The sequence below is a fragment of the Dipodomys merriami genome, unplaced genomic scaffold (genome assembly GCF_024711535.1).
Source record: "Dipodomys merriami isolate MVZ:Mamm:240054 unplaced genomic scaffold, mDipMer1.0.p SCAF_78, whole genome shotgun sequence".
Classification (NCBI taxonomy): domain Eukaryota; kingdom Metazoa; phylum Chordata; class Mammalia; order Rodentia; family Heteromyidae; genus Dipodomys; species Dipodomys merriami.
This window is the reverse complement of record NW_027206379.1, coordinates 2,044,768-2,064,052: the sequence shown is the minus strand read 5'-3', so window position 1 is coordinate 2,064,052 and position 19,285 is coordinate 2,044,768. Positions and strand designations below refer to the sequence as shown.

The 19,285-nt window shown below is 51.0% G+C and overlaps 1 protein-coding gene across 2 annotated transcripts; it reads right to left on the bottom strand.

Annotated features, from left to right (window-relative positions):
* Positions 1–3,834: 3,834 nt before the first annotated feature.
* On the bottom strand, positions 3,835–6,683 carry LOC138818831 (glutathione S-transferase P). Of its 2 annotated transcripts, none has more exons than XM_070009990.1 (7): positions 6,615–6,683; positions 6,362–6,397; positions 6,052–6,158; positions 5,876–5,963; positions 5,512–5,615; positions 4,230–4,337; positions 3,835–4,078 (listed from the first exon to the last, which is right to left on the bottom strand). In XM_070009990.1, coding segments are annotated over exons 1-7 (633 nt in total). In that variant the 5' UTR covers positions 6,616–6,683; the 3' UTR covers positions 3,835–3,889. The 2 variants fall into 2 exon arrangements, with proteins under 2 accessions (XP_069866091.1, XP_069866092.1); XM_070009991.1 differs by having other exon boundaries at positions 6,598–6,656.
* Positions 6,684–19,285: the final 12,602 nt, after the last annotated feature.

Below are 19,285 nucleotides of genomic sequence, written 5' to 3'. Positions count from 1 at the left end.
CAGGCCCTGGACACTGTCCCTGAACTTCTTTTGTTCTAGGCTAGACTCTACCACTTGAGCTAGAGTGCCCCTTCTGGCTTTTTCTGTGTATGTGGTACTGAGGAATCAAACCTACTTCTTCATGCATGCTAGGCAAGTACTCTACTATTAAGTCACATTCTTAACTGTATTATGTGATCGTGAAGGGATTAAGAATAAACCATCCCTAAATAGGCCACTCTGGCACATTGCCTATTTGTGTGTGTGTGTGTGTGTGTGTGTGTATGTATGTGTGTGTATTTGCCTGTCCTGGGGCTTTAACTCAGAGCCTGGGCACTGTCTCTGAGCTTCTTTTACTCAGGGCTAGTGCTCTACCACTTGAGCCATAATGCCACTTCCAGCATTTTCTGTTTATATAGAATCAAACCTTGGGCTTCATGGATGCTAGGCAAGCACTTTACTACTAAGCCACATTCTCAGCCACATTTGATTTTAAGACACTGGAAAGATAGCAGGTATTTGCGGGGGTGGGGGGAGATCACTCTTTTTTCTTTTTTTTTTTTGCTTTTTGGGTTTGTGTTTTACTGGGGATTGAATCCAGGACCTTGCACATGCTATGTAAGCAATCTACCACTTAACCCATAGCCTGAATCCTTTTGTTTTTAATTTATATTTGAGATGAGATCTCATTGACTTTGTCCAGGTGATTCTCCTGCTTTTGCTTCTAGAGAAGCTAGGATTACAGGCATATGCTACCATACAGCAACTATGACAATTTAATTCTCAACCCCAACCAAAAATAAGACCAAATCTTCAATGAAGTAAAGGTGAATTTTTGCCTCCTTTAGTTTCTGGTGACAAGCAGAGATTCCCTGGCTGGGGACAGTTTCTTGTGGCTGAAGGATCCTGAGCCATCTAACAAAAACCAGCAGACCGAGAGATTTACAGCACATCCGGCTGCCAGAGCTCTGGCTCCAGGGACCAGTCAAAGAACATTAAGATTCTCTCCTGTCTCCTTCCCTTTCTAAATTCAGATTGGTGGAGCCCATGTGGAAGAGCTAACTAGCTCTTTGGAGTTCTGCTGGATTGGGTCACGAGGACTCACAGAGGCCCCTTGTTTTCCTTCTTGTCTGTCTTCCATGTCACTGGCCATGCAGGGAATCATGGGGGAGGAACCAGCACAAAGCTGAGTCTGTAACCGGAAATGGCACAGACAGGGGCGGCCCCGTTCCTCACCTGGTCTTCCTCTGCATACACAAGCTTTGCTTAGGCTCTCAATCAAATCAGTCCAGGTGACTTTTCTTTCTGTTGTTGTTATTGGTCTTGTTCCCCATCCTGAGACCTTAGCTTTGTGATTGTCAAGAATATTCTGTCTGGTCTCTGCCAGCCGGGGTGGCCAGCATCAGACAAGACAGTCGGCCTGTCAGCAGAACGGGCCAGGTGCAAAAGGAGAAGCAGTACATTCTCTGTCCAACCGTGACAACTCTCCAGGGAGTTTATCCTGGTCACAGGGGCCAGAGGGGCCTGTCTCATCTTCCTAGAGCTGGCAAGCCCTCAGTCTGGATGTCCAACCTGGTGCAGACAATTGGCTCTGAGGGTAGAGGCACCTCGAGTTTTCTGAGAGACCTGAGACACTGTCACATAATCGCCATTCTTCCCACCTGCAGCGGTGAAGTCTTTACGTGTGTGTGTGTGTGTGTGTGTGTGTGTGTGTGTGTGTGTGTGTGTGTGTGTGTGTGTGTGTGTGTGTGTATGTCTACATCCTGGGGCTTGAAGTAAGAGCATGGACACTGCTGTCCCTCAGCTTTTCACTCAAGGCCAGCACTCTACCACTTGAAAAACACCTCCACTTCCAGCTTTTTGGTGTTTAATTAGAAATAAAGAGTCTCATGAACTTTCCTGCCCAGGCTGGCTTCTTTGATACCATTTCCAGTTTCCCTGGACATATTAGGTTTTATAACGCTTGTCCAGTAGGAATACAAAGCAAGAGCCGCCCCAGGCCAGGGCCTCGACTCACATGATTTTTGTCTTTGTCTTTTCTTTTCTTTTCTTTTTTGGTAGCAATTCTCGCTGCTGTGCCAGCCCCCCTTACAAGTTTGTGAGATACAGCAGTGTTGTACAAAATAGCAGATAATCTAAGAACATCTCCCCATGATCTTGGTCATTGTGACATGGAGAACCCAGCTGCTGCTAGTGGTGGACAGGCTAGCCCCACTGGTCCCTGCAGGGCAGCAGGGCAGCTGTGGACACAGCCTGGAAGCTTCTAAGTACAACCCAGCCTGAGGGCTACATTGTAGCAGCTCAGCAGGGACAGTGAAACATAGTAACTGGCTATGCCATAGTTTCAAGTGAAACCTTCCCCTCCCCCCCCCCCAAGTACTGGAGCCAGAACCCAGGAACTTTAGCATGCAACTTGAATGCTCTACCGATGAGCAACACCCCCAATCTCACATGAGATTTATTTATTATGGAATGTGGTGGTACTAGGGTTTGAATTCAGGGCCGCCCCCTTGCTAGACAGGTACTCTACCACTGGAGCCATGCCTCCAGCTGTCTTTTGCATGAGTTATTTTGATATAGGGTCATGCTTTTTTTGCCCATGTGTATATCTGGACTGCGATTTTCCTATTTTATGCTTCTATTATATGCTTTCCTCTTCAGCTGAGGTGATAGGTGCATGCCCAGGTTCTTCCTTTGAGATGGAGTCTCATGAACGTTCCCGCTGGGTTGGCCTCACACTGGAAGCCTCTTGATTTCAGCCTCTTAACTAGCTGAGATTTCATGTCTGAGACACTGGCTGGCTGGCTAACAACTACATGAGTGGGGGAAATTAAGGTGCCATCTCAAAATATGCTGGCTCTTGGCTGTTTGGGGTTAAGGCACTTGAAAACAACAGGCGTGAGATGACCCCCAGTCTTTCTTCTTAGCCAGGCACTGGTGGGTCACGCCTGTAATCCTAGCTACTCAGGAGGCTGAGATCTGAGGACTGAAGTTCAAAGTCAGGACAGGCACGAAAGTCCATGAGACTCTTATCTCCAATAAATGACTCAGAAAAGCACTCAGTAGAGCACTAGCCTTGAGCTGAAGAGCTGAGGGACAGCGCCCAGGCCCAGAGTTCAAGCCCCATGACCAAAAAAAAGCAATAAAAAACAGTTTTAAGAAAAAAAAATCATTGCCACCAAGGACAGGATAATGAAGTAAAGGGAAAAAATATACAAACCTTCTTGATCTACCCTTTATCTAGACACTTCTTTATCCAAGATTACCACTTGAGCCACAATGCCACTTCCTACTTCCTGGTGGTTGACTGAAGGTAAATCTCACAGACTTTCCTGCCCAGGCTGGCCTTGAAACTTGACTGGTTGGGATTACAGCTGTGAGCCACTGGCACCCAGCCTTGGTTCTGTGTCTTGGTGAAATACAGCGTACACCATGGTGGGCTGTATGTCTAGGATGCACCAAATTTATGAGGCAGCCGGGAGGCCCCTGTGGGATGGGAGGGTAATCCTCCCCCAGCCAGCCTGCGGTCAGAACTCCACTAAAGCCCAAGTGAGGGGAGCTCCGGACGCAGCCCTTTGGGGTCCTGGTTGCCCGAAGCCATCATCCTGGCAGGTGCTAGAAAAGGCATGTAGATGGCTTAGGAGTTCCCCCACTACAATGACTGTGGTTCTTTCTCTCCTCCTCCTTCTTTCCTGTTCCTGTTTCTAGTTCTCTAAACAGCCTGGATTGAGGCTCCAGGTAGACACTGCGATTGTCTTTCAGTGCTGGTTCCCAAGCCTCTGAGCTGCCCCTTTCCCAGCCTGCCAGGCGAGGGTCCCAGAGCCCCCTCCCCAGGAAAAAAAAACACAGCACAGCTTCAAACTTGGAGAATGTTCTTGGTCCTGGGGAACGTTTGGCAGCGCCCCCCCCCTCACTGTTTGCCATTGCCATTGATGGGACGCTTCACATGTTCAGGGGAGTCCAGGAAGGCCTTGATTTTGGGCCGAGCTGCCAGGCGCTTCGTGTAGCCTTTGAGCAGGGGGAAGTTCTCCAGACAGCCAGGATCCAGGACTTGGTGAATCAGCAGCAAGTCCAACAAATTGTAGTCAGCGAAGGAGATCTGCAGGGGGTAGCAGTGGGCCAGGCCTCAGCAGGTGGGAGTGGACCGGAGGTGGAGGGCTGGCCTGCCCTGAGGCCTGTCCCACTTTGCTGCCTGAATGGCTCCAGCCTGTTCCCATCCATAAGAAGGTGGAGTGTGGAAGGGTGCTCACCTGGTCACCCACGATGAAGGCCTGGCCTCCCTGGTTCTGGGACAGCAGGGTCTCAAAAGGCTTCAGGTGGGTGGGCAGAGCCTTCACATAGTCATTCTTGCCCGCCTCCTGCCAGAAAAGTGCCACAGCTGTATCTTCTTCCCACCCTCACGGCCCTGGTGGGCTGGAAGCCGAACCCCACCCCCGACCGTCCCCCACTGCTCTTCTCTCCATTCTACCCTTTTGCCCCCTCTTTTTTTTCTTTCCTTCCTTCCTTCTTTCTTTCATTGTGTGTGTGTGTGCATGCACTCACGCACGCACATACGTATGTGTGTGTGTGTGTGTGTGTGTGTGTGTGTGTGTGTGTGTGTGTGCCAGTACTTGAGCTTGAACTCAGGGGTCATCTCACGCTCTTGCTTGGCCTCTTAGCTCAAGGCTGGCACTCCACCATTTGAGCCACACCTCCACTTTTCAGTGGATTAACTGGACATGGGAATCTCTCCGATTGTCTTTCTGGCTAGCATCAGATCACAATCCGCAGATCCCAACCTTCTGAGCAGCTAGGATTATAGGCATGCGCCATCGGTGCCCAGGCCAGCTACCATCTCTTACTATCTCATCCTCACAGCCCCTCAGAGTGGGCAGCTCTGAGGATCCTTCTAGAGCTCACAAGCAAACACAGCCTAGCATAGACCTCTCAATGGTTCCCATTTCTCTGAGTCCAAAACTCAAGTTCAAGGCCTTCAGCCCCCACCTGCTGCCCCCATGTTCATGCACGCGCTCTGGCCCCAGACACACATGCGTTTTCCCCATCAGAGAGTGCCAGCACTTCCTTCCAGAAACTTCCTTCCATAGAGCCTCCTCAGGTGGCTCTAGGATGCTCACATCCACCCAAGGCCATCAGGAAAGCACATGCCAGCACTGGCCTTGATCTCAGGGCCTGGGCACTGTCCCTGAGCTTTTTTGCTCAAGGCCTTTTATGCTCTACCACTTCAGCCACAGCTCTGCTGCCAAGGCTTTGATGGTTCATTTGAGATAAGAGTCTTCATGGTACTTTCCTGCCTTGGCTTTTTGAGCTGTGATTCTGAGTAGCTAGGATGACAGGCGTGAGCCACCAACACCTAGATAGGAACCATCTTTCACTAGACATCTGTACTTGTACTGTCACTTGACTGGTGGGGAGGAGTGGGGGGGAGCAGCTCTCATCCATGTGACATGTGACCCAGTTCTGGCACTCTCATTCAGAGCACACAGTGTAAGAGCCCCTTTGTTCGCTCAGTGCCCGCGTGGTGCCCAGGCTCACATAGTTGGTGTAGATGAGGGTTACGTATTTGCAGCGGAGCTCCTCCACACCGTCATTCACCACGTCCACCAGAGCTGCCTCCTCCTGGTTCTTCCCATACAGTCCTGGCGGGGGGAGCACACAGCATGACTCGGCCCCCAGTGTGCACAAACCCCTGCCCACTGCTGGCCCAGGGGCCGGTGGCCCAGTGAGCCAGGCATACAATCAGCGAGACGGGAGCCCGGCACAGAGCAGGAGGACTTGGTGGCACCTTGGACAAGGAGAGTCTCTGCTCGATCCACTCCCCTGGGACTCGTGCAGACATGCCCGGTCACTGGCAGATGCCCCTCTGCCCTGAGTTGGCCGGTGAAAGCTCAGGACTCACCAAAGGTGCGGGCCAGGTGCCGCAGGATGGCATTGGACTGGTACAGGGTGAGGTCCCCGTCCTGGAACTTGGGGAGCTGTCCGTAGAGCTGGTGGGGAGGAGGGGTAAGGCTTTGTGAGGGAGCCTGGGCCCCCCTGCCCCTGGCCACCCCCCCCTCCAAGGCGGGGGTCACTCACACAGGAGGCCTTGAGGGACCCTTTCTGCCAGATCTCCACGGTTACCACCTCCTCCTTCCAGCTCTGGCCCTGGTCAGCCAGCAGCATGCGCATGGCCTCACAGCGCCCTGGCGGGAGCGAGGGAGAGAACACAGGGGTGGGGACCAGGCAGGGGTCCAGGGAGGGACTGGGCCCGCAGACTCCCCGCGATTCCCGGGGCAGTGGGGGGGGGCTGGCGGAGGAGCAGTGGGGAGGCCGGAGAACCACAGCTGCGGGGCGCAGGGGAGGGGAGCGTGGACCGCAGCGCCCAAACACACCCGCCCTCTCCTACCTCGGACCGGGAAGTAGACGATGGTGTAGGGCGGCACTGGGGACGGAAGGAAGCTGTGTTAGACCCGAGCAAAGGGCAGGGCGCCGTCCCCGCCCTCCCCACCGGGGGTCGGCCCCATCTGGGTCTCGGCCGCCCCCACCCCAGCACCCAGCTTATCCGGGGCGCACTGGGTCCCGGTGCCGGGGCGCGGGCGGAGCCGACCCCGGCGCCGGGGTCCCCGGGAGGGACAGACTCACTGGCGGGACAGACTCACTGGTGACCGGGGAGCTGCGTAGCTGGAGGCGTCAATGGCGGAGCTGGGCGCACACCCAGCGCCCCGCCTTACATAAGGGGCGCCGACCGCTCCGCCCCGGGCTGGTCACGGGCTGGGCGGCTGCTCCGCCCCGCGGGGCGGGGGGCGGGACGGGGTGGAGTCTGTGAGTCCGGGTGGTCCGGCTGCACGTCCGTCCCCGGCCCTGGAGGCGGAAGGAAAGCCCCGCTGAGCTTTTAATCGCTCAGTTGTGGGGGGTTCGTGTGTACCTAATGTCTGTTCACGCATAACCGAACGCAGTTCTCATGTGCAGAGACGGCTCGTCAGGCTCCCCTCCTGCCCTCCTCCTCCCTTCCCTCCCCCAACCGGGCTCAGGCCTCGTGAGAGCTGGAACCCTGGCTGCCCGCATCCACCCCCTGCTGCTCCTCCCTCCACCCCCCTGCTCCTCCTCCCCCTCCAACCCCCTGCTGCTCCCCCTCCACCCCCCCTGCTCCTCCCCCTCCACCCCCTGCTGCTCCTCCCCCTCCACCCCCCTGCTCCTCCTCCCCCTCCACCCCCTGCTCCTCCTCCCCCTCCACCCCCTGCTGCTCCTCCCCCTCCACCCCCTCTGCTCCTCCTCCCCCTCCACCCCTGCTCCTCCTCCCCCTCCACCCCCCCTGCTCCTCCCCCTCCACCCCCCTGCTCCTCCCCCTCCACCCCCTGCTGCTCCTCCCCCTCCACCCCCTGCTGCTCCTCCCCCTCCACCCCCTCCCCCTCCACCCCCTCTGCTCCTCCTCCCCCTCCACCCCCCCTGCTCCTCCCCCTCCACCCCCTGCTGCTCCTCCCCCTCCACCCCCTCTGCTCCTCCTCCCCCTCCCCCGCTCCTCCCCCTCCACCCCTCTGCTCCTCCTCCCCCTCCACCCCCTCCCCCTCCACCCCCTCTGCTCCTCCTCCCCCTCCACCCCCTCTGCTCCTCCTCCCCCTCCACCCCCCTGCTCCTCCCCCTCCACCCCCTGCTCCTCCCCCTCCACCCCTCTGCTCCTCCTCCCCCTCCACCCCCTCCCCCTCCACCCCCTCTGCTCCTCCTCCCCCTCCACCCCCTCTGCTCCTCCTCCCCCTCCACCCCCTGGGCTCCTCCTCCCCCTGGGCTCCTCCTCCCCTTCCACCCCCTCTGCTCTTCCTCCCCCTCCACCCCCTCTGCTCTTCCTTCCTGCTCCCAGGGCCTCCACACCCCACCCCGTCGCAGCCAACTTGAGGATCTTGAGGATCTCAGCTGCAGGTTCCAGGCCTGACAGGGAAGTCAGGCAACGCTTCTCTCCAGCTGACCACCAAAAAGCCAGAAGTGAGGGTTCAGCCCGAGTGGTAGAGCACCACCCCTGGATGGAAAAAGCTAAGGGACACCCCAGGCCCTGAGTCCAAGCCCAAGTAGTGGCTGGGGGGGGGGGGAAGGGAGGGGGAGGTTAAGGTGGTTGATTCCCTCATCCTGGTTAACTGGGGGGTGCCATCAGCAGACGGGTGATTTAAAGGCAAGGACAGCACCTGCTACAAAGCACAAGGTCATGAATTCAAATCCTGGCATCTCACACACACACACACACACACACACACACACACACACACGATGGGATGAGTGAACTGGACAGTCATTCCCCGAGCAGGTGGCCACGTACTGGCATGTTGGGCGGTGGGGGCAGGAGCAGGAGGAGCTGAGCCCTGTGACCAAGGTCGTTAGGAGCTTCAAAGAGCTGGCACAGAGGCTTGGGTCTACATCCGGGACCACAGCCAACTGCAGAGAACTGCTTCTCTATGGAGAGAGCGGGGTTGGGGGGAGGGGGCGGGGACTGGCACTTGCCAGCCAGCCGTGGTACCAGCAGGGACAGACAGGCATGTCTGGGGACTGAAAGTTTCTGCTCAGGGAGGGCTGGGCCAGCTGGGGGGTCTTGGACCCCTAATTGCCATGCCCATTCACCAACCCATTCACCAGAGGGTTTTGACTACCCTCTCCAGTCATGGGGCTTGCACTCCAGGCCTGGGCGCTGTCCCTGAGCTCTTCAGCTCAAGGCAAGTGCGCTACCTCTTGAGCTGTAGTGCCACTTCCGGTTTTCTAGTGGTTTATTGGAGATAAGAGTCTCACGGTCTTTCCTGCCTGGGCTGGCTTTGAACCGCGATCCTCAGATCTCAGCCTCCTGAGTAGCTAGGATGACAGGCGTGAGCCACGGACGCCCAGCTCCCTCTCCTGTCTTAAGACACCTCTCTCCTCTCTGCCCCAGAGCTGAGTTGGATTTGATCTTCACTTGTAAGCAATCTGAAATCTGTCCTCCTAAGTCCTCAATGCCAGTTATCCAAGGAGCTACCAAAAAAGTCAAGGAAAATAAAATAAGAAACAATGTAGCCCTGAGGATTGAACTCAAGGGCTGGACTCTGTCCCTGAGCTTCTTTATGCACAAGGCTAGCGCTCTACCACTTTAGCCACAGTGCCACTCACTTCTGGCTTTTTCTGAGTAGTTTATTGGAGATCTAAGTCTCACAGACTTTCTTGCTCAGTCTGGCTTTGAACTGTGTGATCCTCAGATCTCAGCCTCCTGAGTAGCTAGGATTAACTGGTATGAACCACCAGTGCTCAGCTATTGTTGCAGATCTAGATCTATCTATCTATCTATCTATCTATCTATCTATCTATCTATCTATCTATCTATCATCAATCTATCCATCTATCTATCTATCTACTTACCTATCTACCTACCAATCTATCTATCTCCTTAAGTTGCTAGCTGGCTCAGGCCTCTAATTCTATCTACTCTGGAGACTGAGATCTGAGGATAGAGGTTCAAAGTCTGTCTGGGCAGGAAAAATCTGTGAGAGACTTATCTCCAATTAGCCAGCAAAAAGCCAAAAGTGGCACCTTGGTTCAAGTGTTAGCTCATCACCCTTGAGTGAAGAAGCTAAGGGTCAGTGCCCAGGCCCTGTGTTTGCGCGCGCGCGTGCGCGCGCACACACACACACACACACACACACACACACACACACACACACACACACAAATATCAAAACAACAAAAACCTTTGCCTCAGCCCCTCTGCAGGCTTCCTTCTACCCTGGCCTTTCTCTCCCCTGGTCCTGCTGGATAGATTGGTGCTGTTCAAGCCCAAGACCTGTGTGGTGTGTGGCTTGGCTGGTTCTACCCTCCCCCTTTTCCCCCTTTACCCTTGCTACCTGCACCCCAACACCACTTCCCCAAGTGCACTTGGAACTTTCCAGCCCCACCTCTGTTCTTGTGCTCAGCTGCCTGTAAAGTATTTCCCTGGGTCATTGATGTGCTACTCTGCCTGGGGTGTGCCCTGGACTGCAGGTGTGTGCGGGTAGGGTGCTATAAACATTGTAGTTCATTATCATCGCTGGGCTGGGCCCACTTTTGCCTGCAAAGCCTGAGTTCCTCCCATCCACAGTCCACTCTCACTGCCTGCACCTGCAGGAGCTCCAGCCGCTGAGCTGCGAGCAGAGCTGACCCAGGCAGCCTTTCTGAAGGGCTGCACCCGCCACACACCGCCAGCCTGCACGCCCTGCCTCCCCGCACAAAGCCGCAGCAGCCTGGGCAGTCAATGAGCTGTTCACCCAAGGCCAGTATTCTATCGCTTACCTGAGCTGCAGCTCCACTCCTGAATTTTGATGGTTAATGGGAGATAAGACTCTCACAGACTTTCCTTCCAGGGCTGGCTTCAAACCATGATCCTCGGATCTCAACCTCCTGAGTAGCTAGGATTACAGGTGTGCTCCAAGCCAATTTTGTCCTTTTTTTTTTTTCTTTTTGGAGGGGCACCTGATATTGTGTCCTTTTTTTTTTTTTTTTGAGTTTATATTCATTAGATTTATTTTACCATTTAAAAAGTGCTGCCTCTCGGTTATCCTAGCCAGATATAGAACACTTCATGTATTGCGTCCTTTTTTTGAGGAGCTTACTGAGGATTGGCCTCAAGGCTCACACTTGCTAGGCAGGCCCTCAACCACTCGAGCTATGCCTTAACCCCCACCCCACCCCCCTTTGTGCTGATTTTCTTCAAAGATTTCACACTACGTCAGGGGCTGCCTGGACTGCAGTCCTCCTATTTGTGCGTCTTGAATGTCTGGGGCTGACAGGTGGCACCACTGTACCCAGCCACTGAGCTTCTCACATCACCGAGATCATACGCACACGCTGTCATGCCCAGCCATTCGTTAAGAGGGACTTTCTCCAGCTTCTTGCTGGGGACTGGCCTTGAACCTTGAACTTCCATACCGCATCTTCACCTCCCATGTATCTAGGGTAATAGGCTTGAGACACTGAGCTGGGCGATCTTTTTTATTTTTTGTCAGTTGTGGGGCTTGAATTCAGGGCCTGGTCACCATCCATGAGCTCTTCTGCTCAAGGCTAGTGCTGTACTACTTTGAGCCAGGGTGCCACTTCCAGTCTGGAGGGTTAATCGGAGGTAAGAGTCTCACAGAATTTCTTGTCTGGGCTGGCTTTCAACTCTGATCCTCAGATCTCAGCCTCCTGAGTAGCTAGGATTACAGCCTTGAGCCCGGTCCCCCCCACCCCCCTCCAGGCTATGGTCTGGGCAATTTTACCTTTAAGTTTGTCTGCATACCTTCAACATTTATCCCCCTAGATAGAGGTCACTCTGCCAAGTGCTGCTCAGAAAGAATCCAGTGTTACCATTCTCCTCCAACAATGGTGTCTGAGTTATCACATGGTAAACTCCAGCCCAGGCCTGCCATGGCCGGTGGGTCCGTATTCTCATCCATTCGTTGCTATTTGTCTGCTCTTGTGTCAATGTCATAATTCTCATTACTGTACTTTTACTACATAAGGAAGGAAAAGAGAGCCCTATAGGCCTTTTGTTCTTCCTTTCTTTTTTCTTTTTCTTGTATTAGTGTCTGATAGTTATTTGCTAGTTATAAATATAATAAATTTATCAGCCAGGCATGGTTGTTCATGCCTGCAATCCCAGCTGTCCAGGAGGTGGAGGCAGGAGGACTGTGGTTTGAAGACAGCTTGAACAACAGTTATTAAGACCTCATCTCACCACACAAGCCGGGTGGAGGGTTGTTACACCAGTGTACAGCTACAGGTGAGGCAACTCCTAACTCCCGTTCCAGCGCTCTGCTCTTCAAAGGACTGAGAGTGCAAGTCAGGTTTTCTCCACGCAGCGCAGCGTACTCTACTAGATCGTGTGAAATTCCTAATGAACCCTCGAGATTTCCTATGTGTCTCAGCTCCAATAAGGCATTTCTGTTTCATAGTAAACACGTTTTGGTGGATTCTGGTGGCTCACTTCTGTAATCTTTAATGGGAAGAAGGTGTGTTTGTTTTTCTTTTGGTGGTGCTGGGGTTTAAACTCAGGGCTTTATGCTTGTTGGCAGGCACTCTTCTACTTGAGCCACACCCCAGCCTTTTTATTTGTTTTAATGCTAGTACTGGGATTAAACTCAGAGTTCATGCTCTTGTTTAGCTTTTTTGCTCAAGACTGGCACTCTACCACTTGAGCCACAGCTCTACTTTGCACTTTTCAGTGGTTAACTGGAGATAAAAGTCTCACAGACTTTCCTGCCTGGGCTGGCTTTGAACTGCAATCAGATCTCAGTCTCCTGAATAGTTAGGACTACAGATGTGAGCCACTGGTGCCTAACTCCCATGGGATTTTTTTTTAGCCTAATTTGAAAAAGACTAGTTGTAATATATTGGTGTTGCATTTGATCTTCTACAACAAAGTTGGAAAACTGCACTGTGATGACTCATTATAACTATTAAGCACACCTTAGAAATTAAAGCTTTTCCTAAACATTTAATTTTTTAAAATCACATATTAATTCAGAATTAGGTTAATAGCTATAAGTGCATACCTATCCTAGATATTTTTAATGTACTTAAGAATATTGTTGTTACAACATACTTGATATTAATGTCCTTAACTCATTTATGTTTTCAGGATGGGAAAAAAGGAAGATACTCAAAGATCACAGAGAATTTAATAAGCAATTTTTTGGTCCTGGGCTTGAACTCAGGACCTGGGCTCTGTCTCTGAGCTACTCTGTGCTCAAGGCTAGAGCTCTATCACTTGGGCCACAGCACCATTTCTGGCTTTTTTGAATAGTTTATTGGAGATAAGAGTCTCATGGAGTTTCCTGCCTGCGCTGACTTCAAACCGTGTTCCTCAGATCTCAGCCTTCTCAGTGGCTAGGAATACAGGCATGAGCTACCAGCGCCTGGCTTAATAAGCAATTTGGATGGCTTAGAAGCTGCCTTGTAGGTGAGGTATTAATTTTTTTTACCCTTTACTTGAATATAAGGAACATTCGAATAAGGTAGTGTTTTCCACAAACTATATATTTATTAAGGTTTCATAACATTTAGAGATAGAATGTCTCCAATTAACAAGCAAAATGCTGGACTGGAGTCACAGCTCAAGTGGTAGGGGGCCAGGCATGAGTGAAAAAGCCACTGAAGAATGAGAGGCCCTGAGTTCAAACCCTAGCACCTGCAAAGAAAAAGAAAAGAGAAGCTACATTTTGACAGATGTGTCGACCAACCAATCAAGTTACAGTAAAAGCTTCTCATCTGGAAAGTTCGCTTGGCCCCTCTAGACCATCCTCGCCATCTTTAATTTGGGCAACATAGATTTGTGTAGTTTTTGTGAATTTCACATAAATACAATCAAACCACCAAGACTCTGATGTCTTTTCTTTCACTTAACATGTGTCTTAAACTTAAAAAAACAAAAGTACCCCACAAAACCACCAGAACTAGAGCCGTGGTTCAAGTGGTAGCATGCTAGCCTTATACAAAAGAAGCACAAGGACAGTACCAGGTTCTGAGTTCAAGACCCAGGATCAACACACACACACACAAAAAAAAAAAAAACACAAAAACAAGCCAGGCGCCTGTGGCTCATGCCTGTAATCCTAGCTACTCCGGAGGCTGACATCTGAGGATTATGGTTCACAGCCAGCCCAGGCAGGAAAAGCCATGAAACTCTTATCTCCAATAAACCACCAGGAAAAAACGAAACTCAGGAAGTGGCGCTGTGGCTCAAGTGGTAGAGCACTAGCCTTGAACGGAAGAGCTGAGGTATAGTGCCCAGGCCCAGAGTTCAAGCCCCACGACCAACAAAACAGGAAGAGGAAGAAAGAAAGGCAGGAAGAAATCCTTGTCTGTAGTATGTGGCATCTGACTTCTCCCAGGAGATGGATCTGAGATTCCTCTCTTCACCGGGGTGGCGCGTGGACTGGTGGGTATTTCTTAGGAGGCTCTCGCTGAGTCACAGTGATTTCACCGGCTGTCCTCTGTCCTCTTTTCATTCATCATTGAAGTAATGGCCGCTGAAAGCAAAGGCAAAGGTAAGTTCTAGCTGACAGGATCGGGAAACATCTGGCCCCCAACATCATTTGTCACAGGACAAGACAGATCCAGACGCTTCTTGTTATCTTCCCTCCTGGTCTGTCTGACCATTTATATGACCCTGGAATGATGCCAAACACTTCTTGGCAAAACAAAAACCAGGATCATGACCCCTGGGATTCTAAAATGTCACCAAAGCCCCTGTAGCATTCCAGAACAATCTAGAGGAATCCCCATTGCCCTGCCCGGCATCCCAATTAACCTTAGTACCATCAAGTTTTGTCAAGTCATTGTGATAGGCGTCTAGGATGGGTGTGTCGTGGAGAACCTTTACCTGGCATGCCCGAGGCCCTGACTTCAATTTCCTGTGCCACATCAAAAGAAAAAAATGAATCTCCAGTTTGTAGAGATTTGTCAGCATGACTCTACATTTCCCACAGGATTATGGGGACAAGCACCTTTTTGTGTGGTTGCCAACAAGATACCTTCGTTAAAGTGTCAGTGGGAATATTTTACCTTTTTTTGTGTGTGGTATTGGGGTTTGAATTCAGGACATCACAGTTGTTAGGCAGTGTCCTACCACTGAGCCACATCTTCAGCATATATATATGTCTATATATGTCTATATATGTCTATATATATATATATATATATATATATATATATATATATATGGTACTGATTATTCAGAGGTGGGGTCTCTATTTCTGCCCACGCACACGCCTACACCAAAGTCTGCCTACCATAGCCAGTATGATATACATGTGCCATCAAATCCATCATTTTCCTTTTTTTTTGGGTCAGTTGTGGGGCCTGATCTCTGGGCCTGGGCGCTATCCCTCAGCTCTTCAGCTCAAGGCTAGGGCTCTACCACTTGAGCCACAGCACCACTTCCAGTTTTCTGATGGTTCATTGGAGATGAGAGTCTCACAGACTTTCCTTCCCCAGGCTGGCTTTGAACCATGATCCTCAGATCTCAGCCTCCTGAGGATTACAGGCATGAGCCACCAGCGCCCAACTGAATTCATCATTTTCTATTGGTATAGGGTCTCACACTTTATTCCTCAGCCTGGCCCTGAAGCTCAGTTCTTCCTTGAAGCTAGGATGCCAGGTGCATGCCACCATACCCAACCCTTGGTTGAACTTATAAATGTGTAAACATGCCCCCACCCTCCCATTCTCAGCCTCCCAAGTAGCTTATCATGAGCTCTATTACTCATTTTTTTCTTTTCTTTTTTTTCTATTACTCATTTTTAACTGGGGCATCTATTATAATTCACTTCTTCATATACTGTATTGCTGTTTGGCTCTGAAGTGCTCTATCACTTGAGCCACAGCTCCACTTCTGGCTTTTTGATGGTTAATTGGAGATTAAGAGTCTCAGGGACAACTGGGCACCAGTGGCTCACACCTGTGATCCTAGCTATTTAGGAGACTGAGATCTGAGGATCACGGTTCAAAGCCAACCTGGGCAAGAAAGTCCATCAGACTCATCTCCAGTGAGCCACCAGAAAACCGAAGTGGTGCTATGGCTCAAGTGGTAGAGTGCTCGCCTTGAGCTGAATTGCTGAGGGACAGTGCCCAGGCCAGAGTTCAAGCCCCACGACTGACAAAAAAAAGTCTCAGGGACTTCCCTGCCTGGGCTGGCTTTGAACCTTTGTTTTCAGATGTCAGCCTCCTGAGTAGCTAGGATCACAGGCATGAGCTACCAGCACCTGGTAGGTACCAAGTTCTTGATGTTGCAGAATAGAGTCTGAGAAGACATTGACGTGGAGACCAAGAATGTTTATTAATAAAGCAAAGTGAAGGAAAGATGCAAACAATACACAACCCAGACATGGGCGTGGCACAGCTAATCACAGATGTGCTGGGGGCTTGAACAGTGGTGAAAAGAAGGTTGGAGTTGGGCTCAAATTTACCTTAAGGGAAGTGTTTTGACACTTTTAATCACTCACATTGTTACACTTTTCTCAACTCGGTCCAGAGACTTTAAAACTGACCTGCCTGGTCTGGGAAGCTAGCTCAGTGGTAGAGTGTTTGCCTTTCATGCATGAGGCCCTGGGTTTGATTCCTCAGCACCACATAAGCAGAAAAAGCTGGAAGTGGCATTGTGGCTCAAGTGGTAGAGCGCTAGCTTTGACCTGAACGCAGAGCTGAGGGACAGTGCCCGGGCCCAGAGTTCAAGCCCCATGACTGACAAAATAAATAATAATAGCCGGGCGCTGGTGGCTCACACCTATAATCCTAGCTACCAGGAGGCTGAGATGAGGATCACGGTTCAAAGCCAGCCCGGGCAGGAAAGTCCATGAGGCTCTTATCTCCAATAAACCACTAGAAAACTGGAAGTGGTGCTGTGGCTCAAGAAGTAGAGGACTCGTCTTGAGCCAGAAGAGCTGAGGGACAGCGCCCAGGCCCAGAGTTCAAGCCCCACAACCAACCATAATAATAATAATAATAATAATAATAATAATAATAATAAAATAATAAAAATAAAACTGACCTGCTTGCTGCAGTTGTCCATGGACGTCTGGGCATCTCTTCAAAGAAAGGATGGAGTTTTGCCACAGGCTCCCTTCAAGACAAGGGTTTGAAACAGGGATCCATCCTTGACATGTCAAACTTTTAAACACATGTGTTGAGAGGAAATTGTTTTCCCAAGTGTCTTTGTTTTTTCAGGGTGGGTGCCTTTTTCAAAGATATTCTTATTCATTTTTCAGAGCACAAAAGTGATTTTGAGTAAGCAGGCAGGCGGAGGCCGGGCAGAGAAAGCTGGCTTTGACTATAGCTGCTGTGGGAGTAGAAGGCTTAAAGCAAGTAGACAGTGCTTCTGGGTTTCTAATACAGCTACTCAGGAATCAGCATCTGTCTCTGAATTCCTGGCTGCTGATTTACCTTCATTTTCCCTGATTTACCTTCAAAATCAGATCTTACTGCAGATTGTTATACCTTTTCATTCTTCAAAACTTAAAACCATCTTCCTTCTCTCTCTCTTTTTTTTTTTTAATTGAGGTACTGGTTTGAACTGAGTGCTTGCTAGGTAGACAGTCTGGAGTTACACCTCCAGCCCTTTTTACTTCTTATTTTTCTGACAGGATCTTCTGGTTTTGCTCAGGGCTGGCCCACATAGCTGGACAACAGGCTCATGCCACCATACCCAGCCAGTTGATGAAGATGGGGGTCTCACTAACCTTTCACTGGAGGAATTACAGGCACATCCCACTAAGCTCAGCTTCTCAACCTTCAGTTTTATACATTATTTGATCTGTCTCATCTGTTACTGGACTTTTTTTCAATTCTTGTTTTTTTTTTTTTTTTTTTGGTCCGGTCGTGGGGCCTCAACTCTGGGCCTGGGTGCTGTCCCCCAGCTCTTCAGCTCAAGGCTAGCGCTCTACCACTTGAGCCACAGCACCACTTCTGGCTTTTTTCTTTTTGCTTATGTGGTGCTGAGGAATCGAACCCAGGGCCTCATGCATGCAAGGCAAGCGCTCTACCACTGAGCCACCTTCCCAGCCCCCAATTCTTGTTTTTATATTTACTATTTCTTCTCACTGGTTTTATTCGACCTTCCGGTTTCATGTTGCTAGTAACTGCTCTTCAGGCCTTGGATTTTTTTTTTTTTTTTTTTTGTCGGCCGTGGGGCTTGAACTCTGGGCCTGGGCGCTGTCCCTCAGCTCTTCAGCTCAAGGCGAGCGCTCTACCACTTGAGCTACAGCGCCACTTCCGGTTTTCTGGTGGTTTATTGGAGATAGGAGTCTCACGGTCTCTCCTGCCCGGGCTGGCTTTGAACCGCGATCCTCAGATCTCAGCCTCCTGAGTAGCTAGGATTACTGGCGTGAGCCACCAGCGCCCGGCTTTTTTTTTTTTTTTTTTTTTTTTTGGTCAGTCGTAGGGCTTGAACTCTGGGCCTGGGCGCTGCCCCTCAGCTCTTCAGTTCAAGACTAGTGCTCTAGCTACAACACCACTTCCGGTTTTCTAGTTTCCTGCCTGGGCTGGCTTTGAACCGTGATCCTCAGATCTCAGCCTCCAGAGTAGCTAGGATTACAGGCGTGAGCCACCGATGCCCAGCTTGGATATTTCTATTATGTGGACTCTGCCTGTGTGGTCACTAATTCTCCATCACTTATCAACTTCATCCCCAGGATCTGTGTGCTTGCGCCCCCTAGTGGACATGGCTATTCTGTCTGGTTTTAGTCTGCTAACCTACCTTTGCCGAAATTCTAGTTTTCCTTTGCCCGAATACCTGTGTGTGTGGTTGCTGTGAGAGGGAAGGGCCAAGCCCAGGAACCAGGAGACCACAGCTGATCTTCCTCATCTTATTGTCTCCCTCTAAGCAGCACGGAGCTCATGTTCTCCCTTTAGGGTTGGGGTGAGGGGCAGCACAGAGGAAGGACGTTTCTCAAGAACATTCTGACCCTGGGGGAGCTTCAGGCAAAGGAGGCATGGAAGTGAGAAAGCTGCCAACAGTCAGCGCCTCACCCCTCAGAGAGTTGGTGCACTTGATCACATTGGGGACACAATCATATTGGGGACCCCGATCTCATTGGGGACTCAAAGAGGAAGGACATCCTCTTGACAACTCCAAGGAGGGTGAGGGCTGGGTACAATGCACTTCTCTTTTTAATGCTTTTCATTACCACCTCCAGCCCCCATCTACAGAGAGGGGGGAGGGAGTGCATCTCACTTTTTGTTTTCTGAAATCCATATGTCTTTGCAGTTTCCAATAAAAGGGGGAGAGGTCAGCCCATGCCAGGTCGCCACCTTGCTCGAGGGTTGGCACACATGGACCTTGGCCCATTGCCAGTTTTTGTAAATGAAGTTTTATTGGTGCCCAGCCATGCTCTGGTGTTGATAAGGTTATCTGTGTTTGCCTTTTGCTACAAGCACCAGTTCCCACAGATAGCAGTAGTTTAACTCAAAGATTGAACTGTTTACTTCTGTTCCCAGACTCCTGATCTGGGCCAGAGACATGGCCTCAAGAGAAAAGAGAATGCTGATTGGCTGGGACAATTCCTCTGAAGGGCTCTATAGCAACGTCTTTCTATCAACAGGGACTGAGCTTGCAAAGCCCAGCACTTCCCAGCTTCCAGGCAAGGGTGGGCAAGCCTGAGTACTCCTCAGTGATGAAAGTACACCAGGTTCCTCTCACAATCTGTGTGTGTGTGTGTGTGCGCGCGCACCCGCATGCACCCGCATTCACGCGCGCACACACACCTGTGCGCATGGGTGTGACAGTCCTGGGCCTGGATGCTAGCTGGCCCTTGGCTTTTTCCTTCAAGGTTGGCCTGCTACTGCTTGAACAGCTTCACTCTGGCTGGCTGTTGTT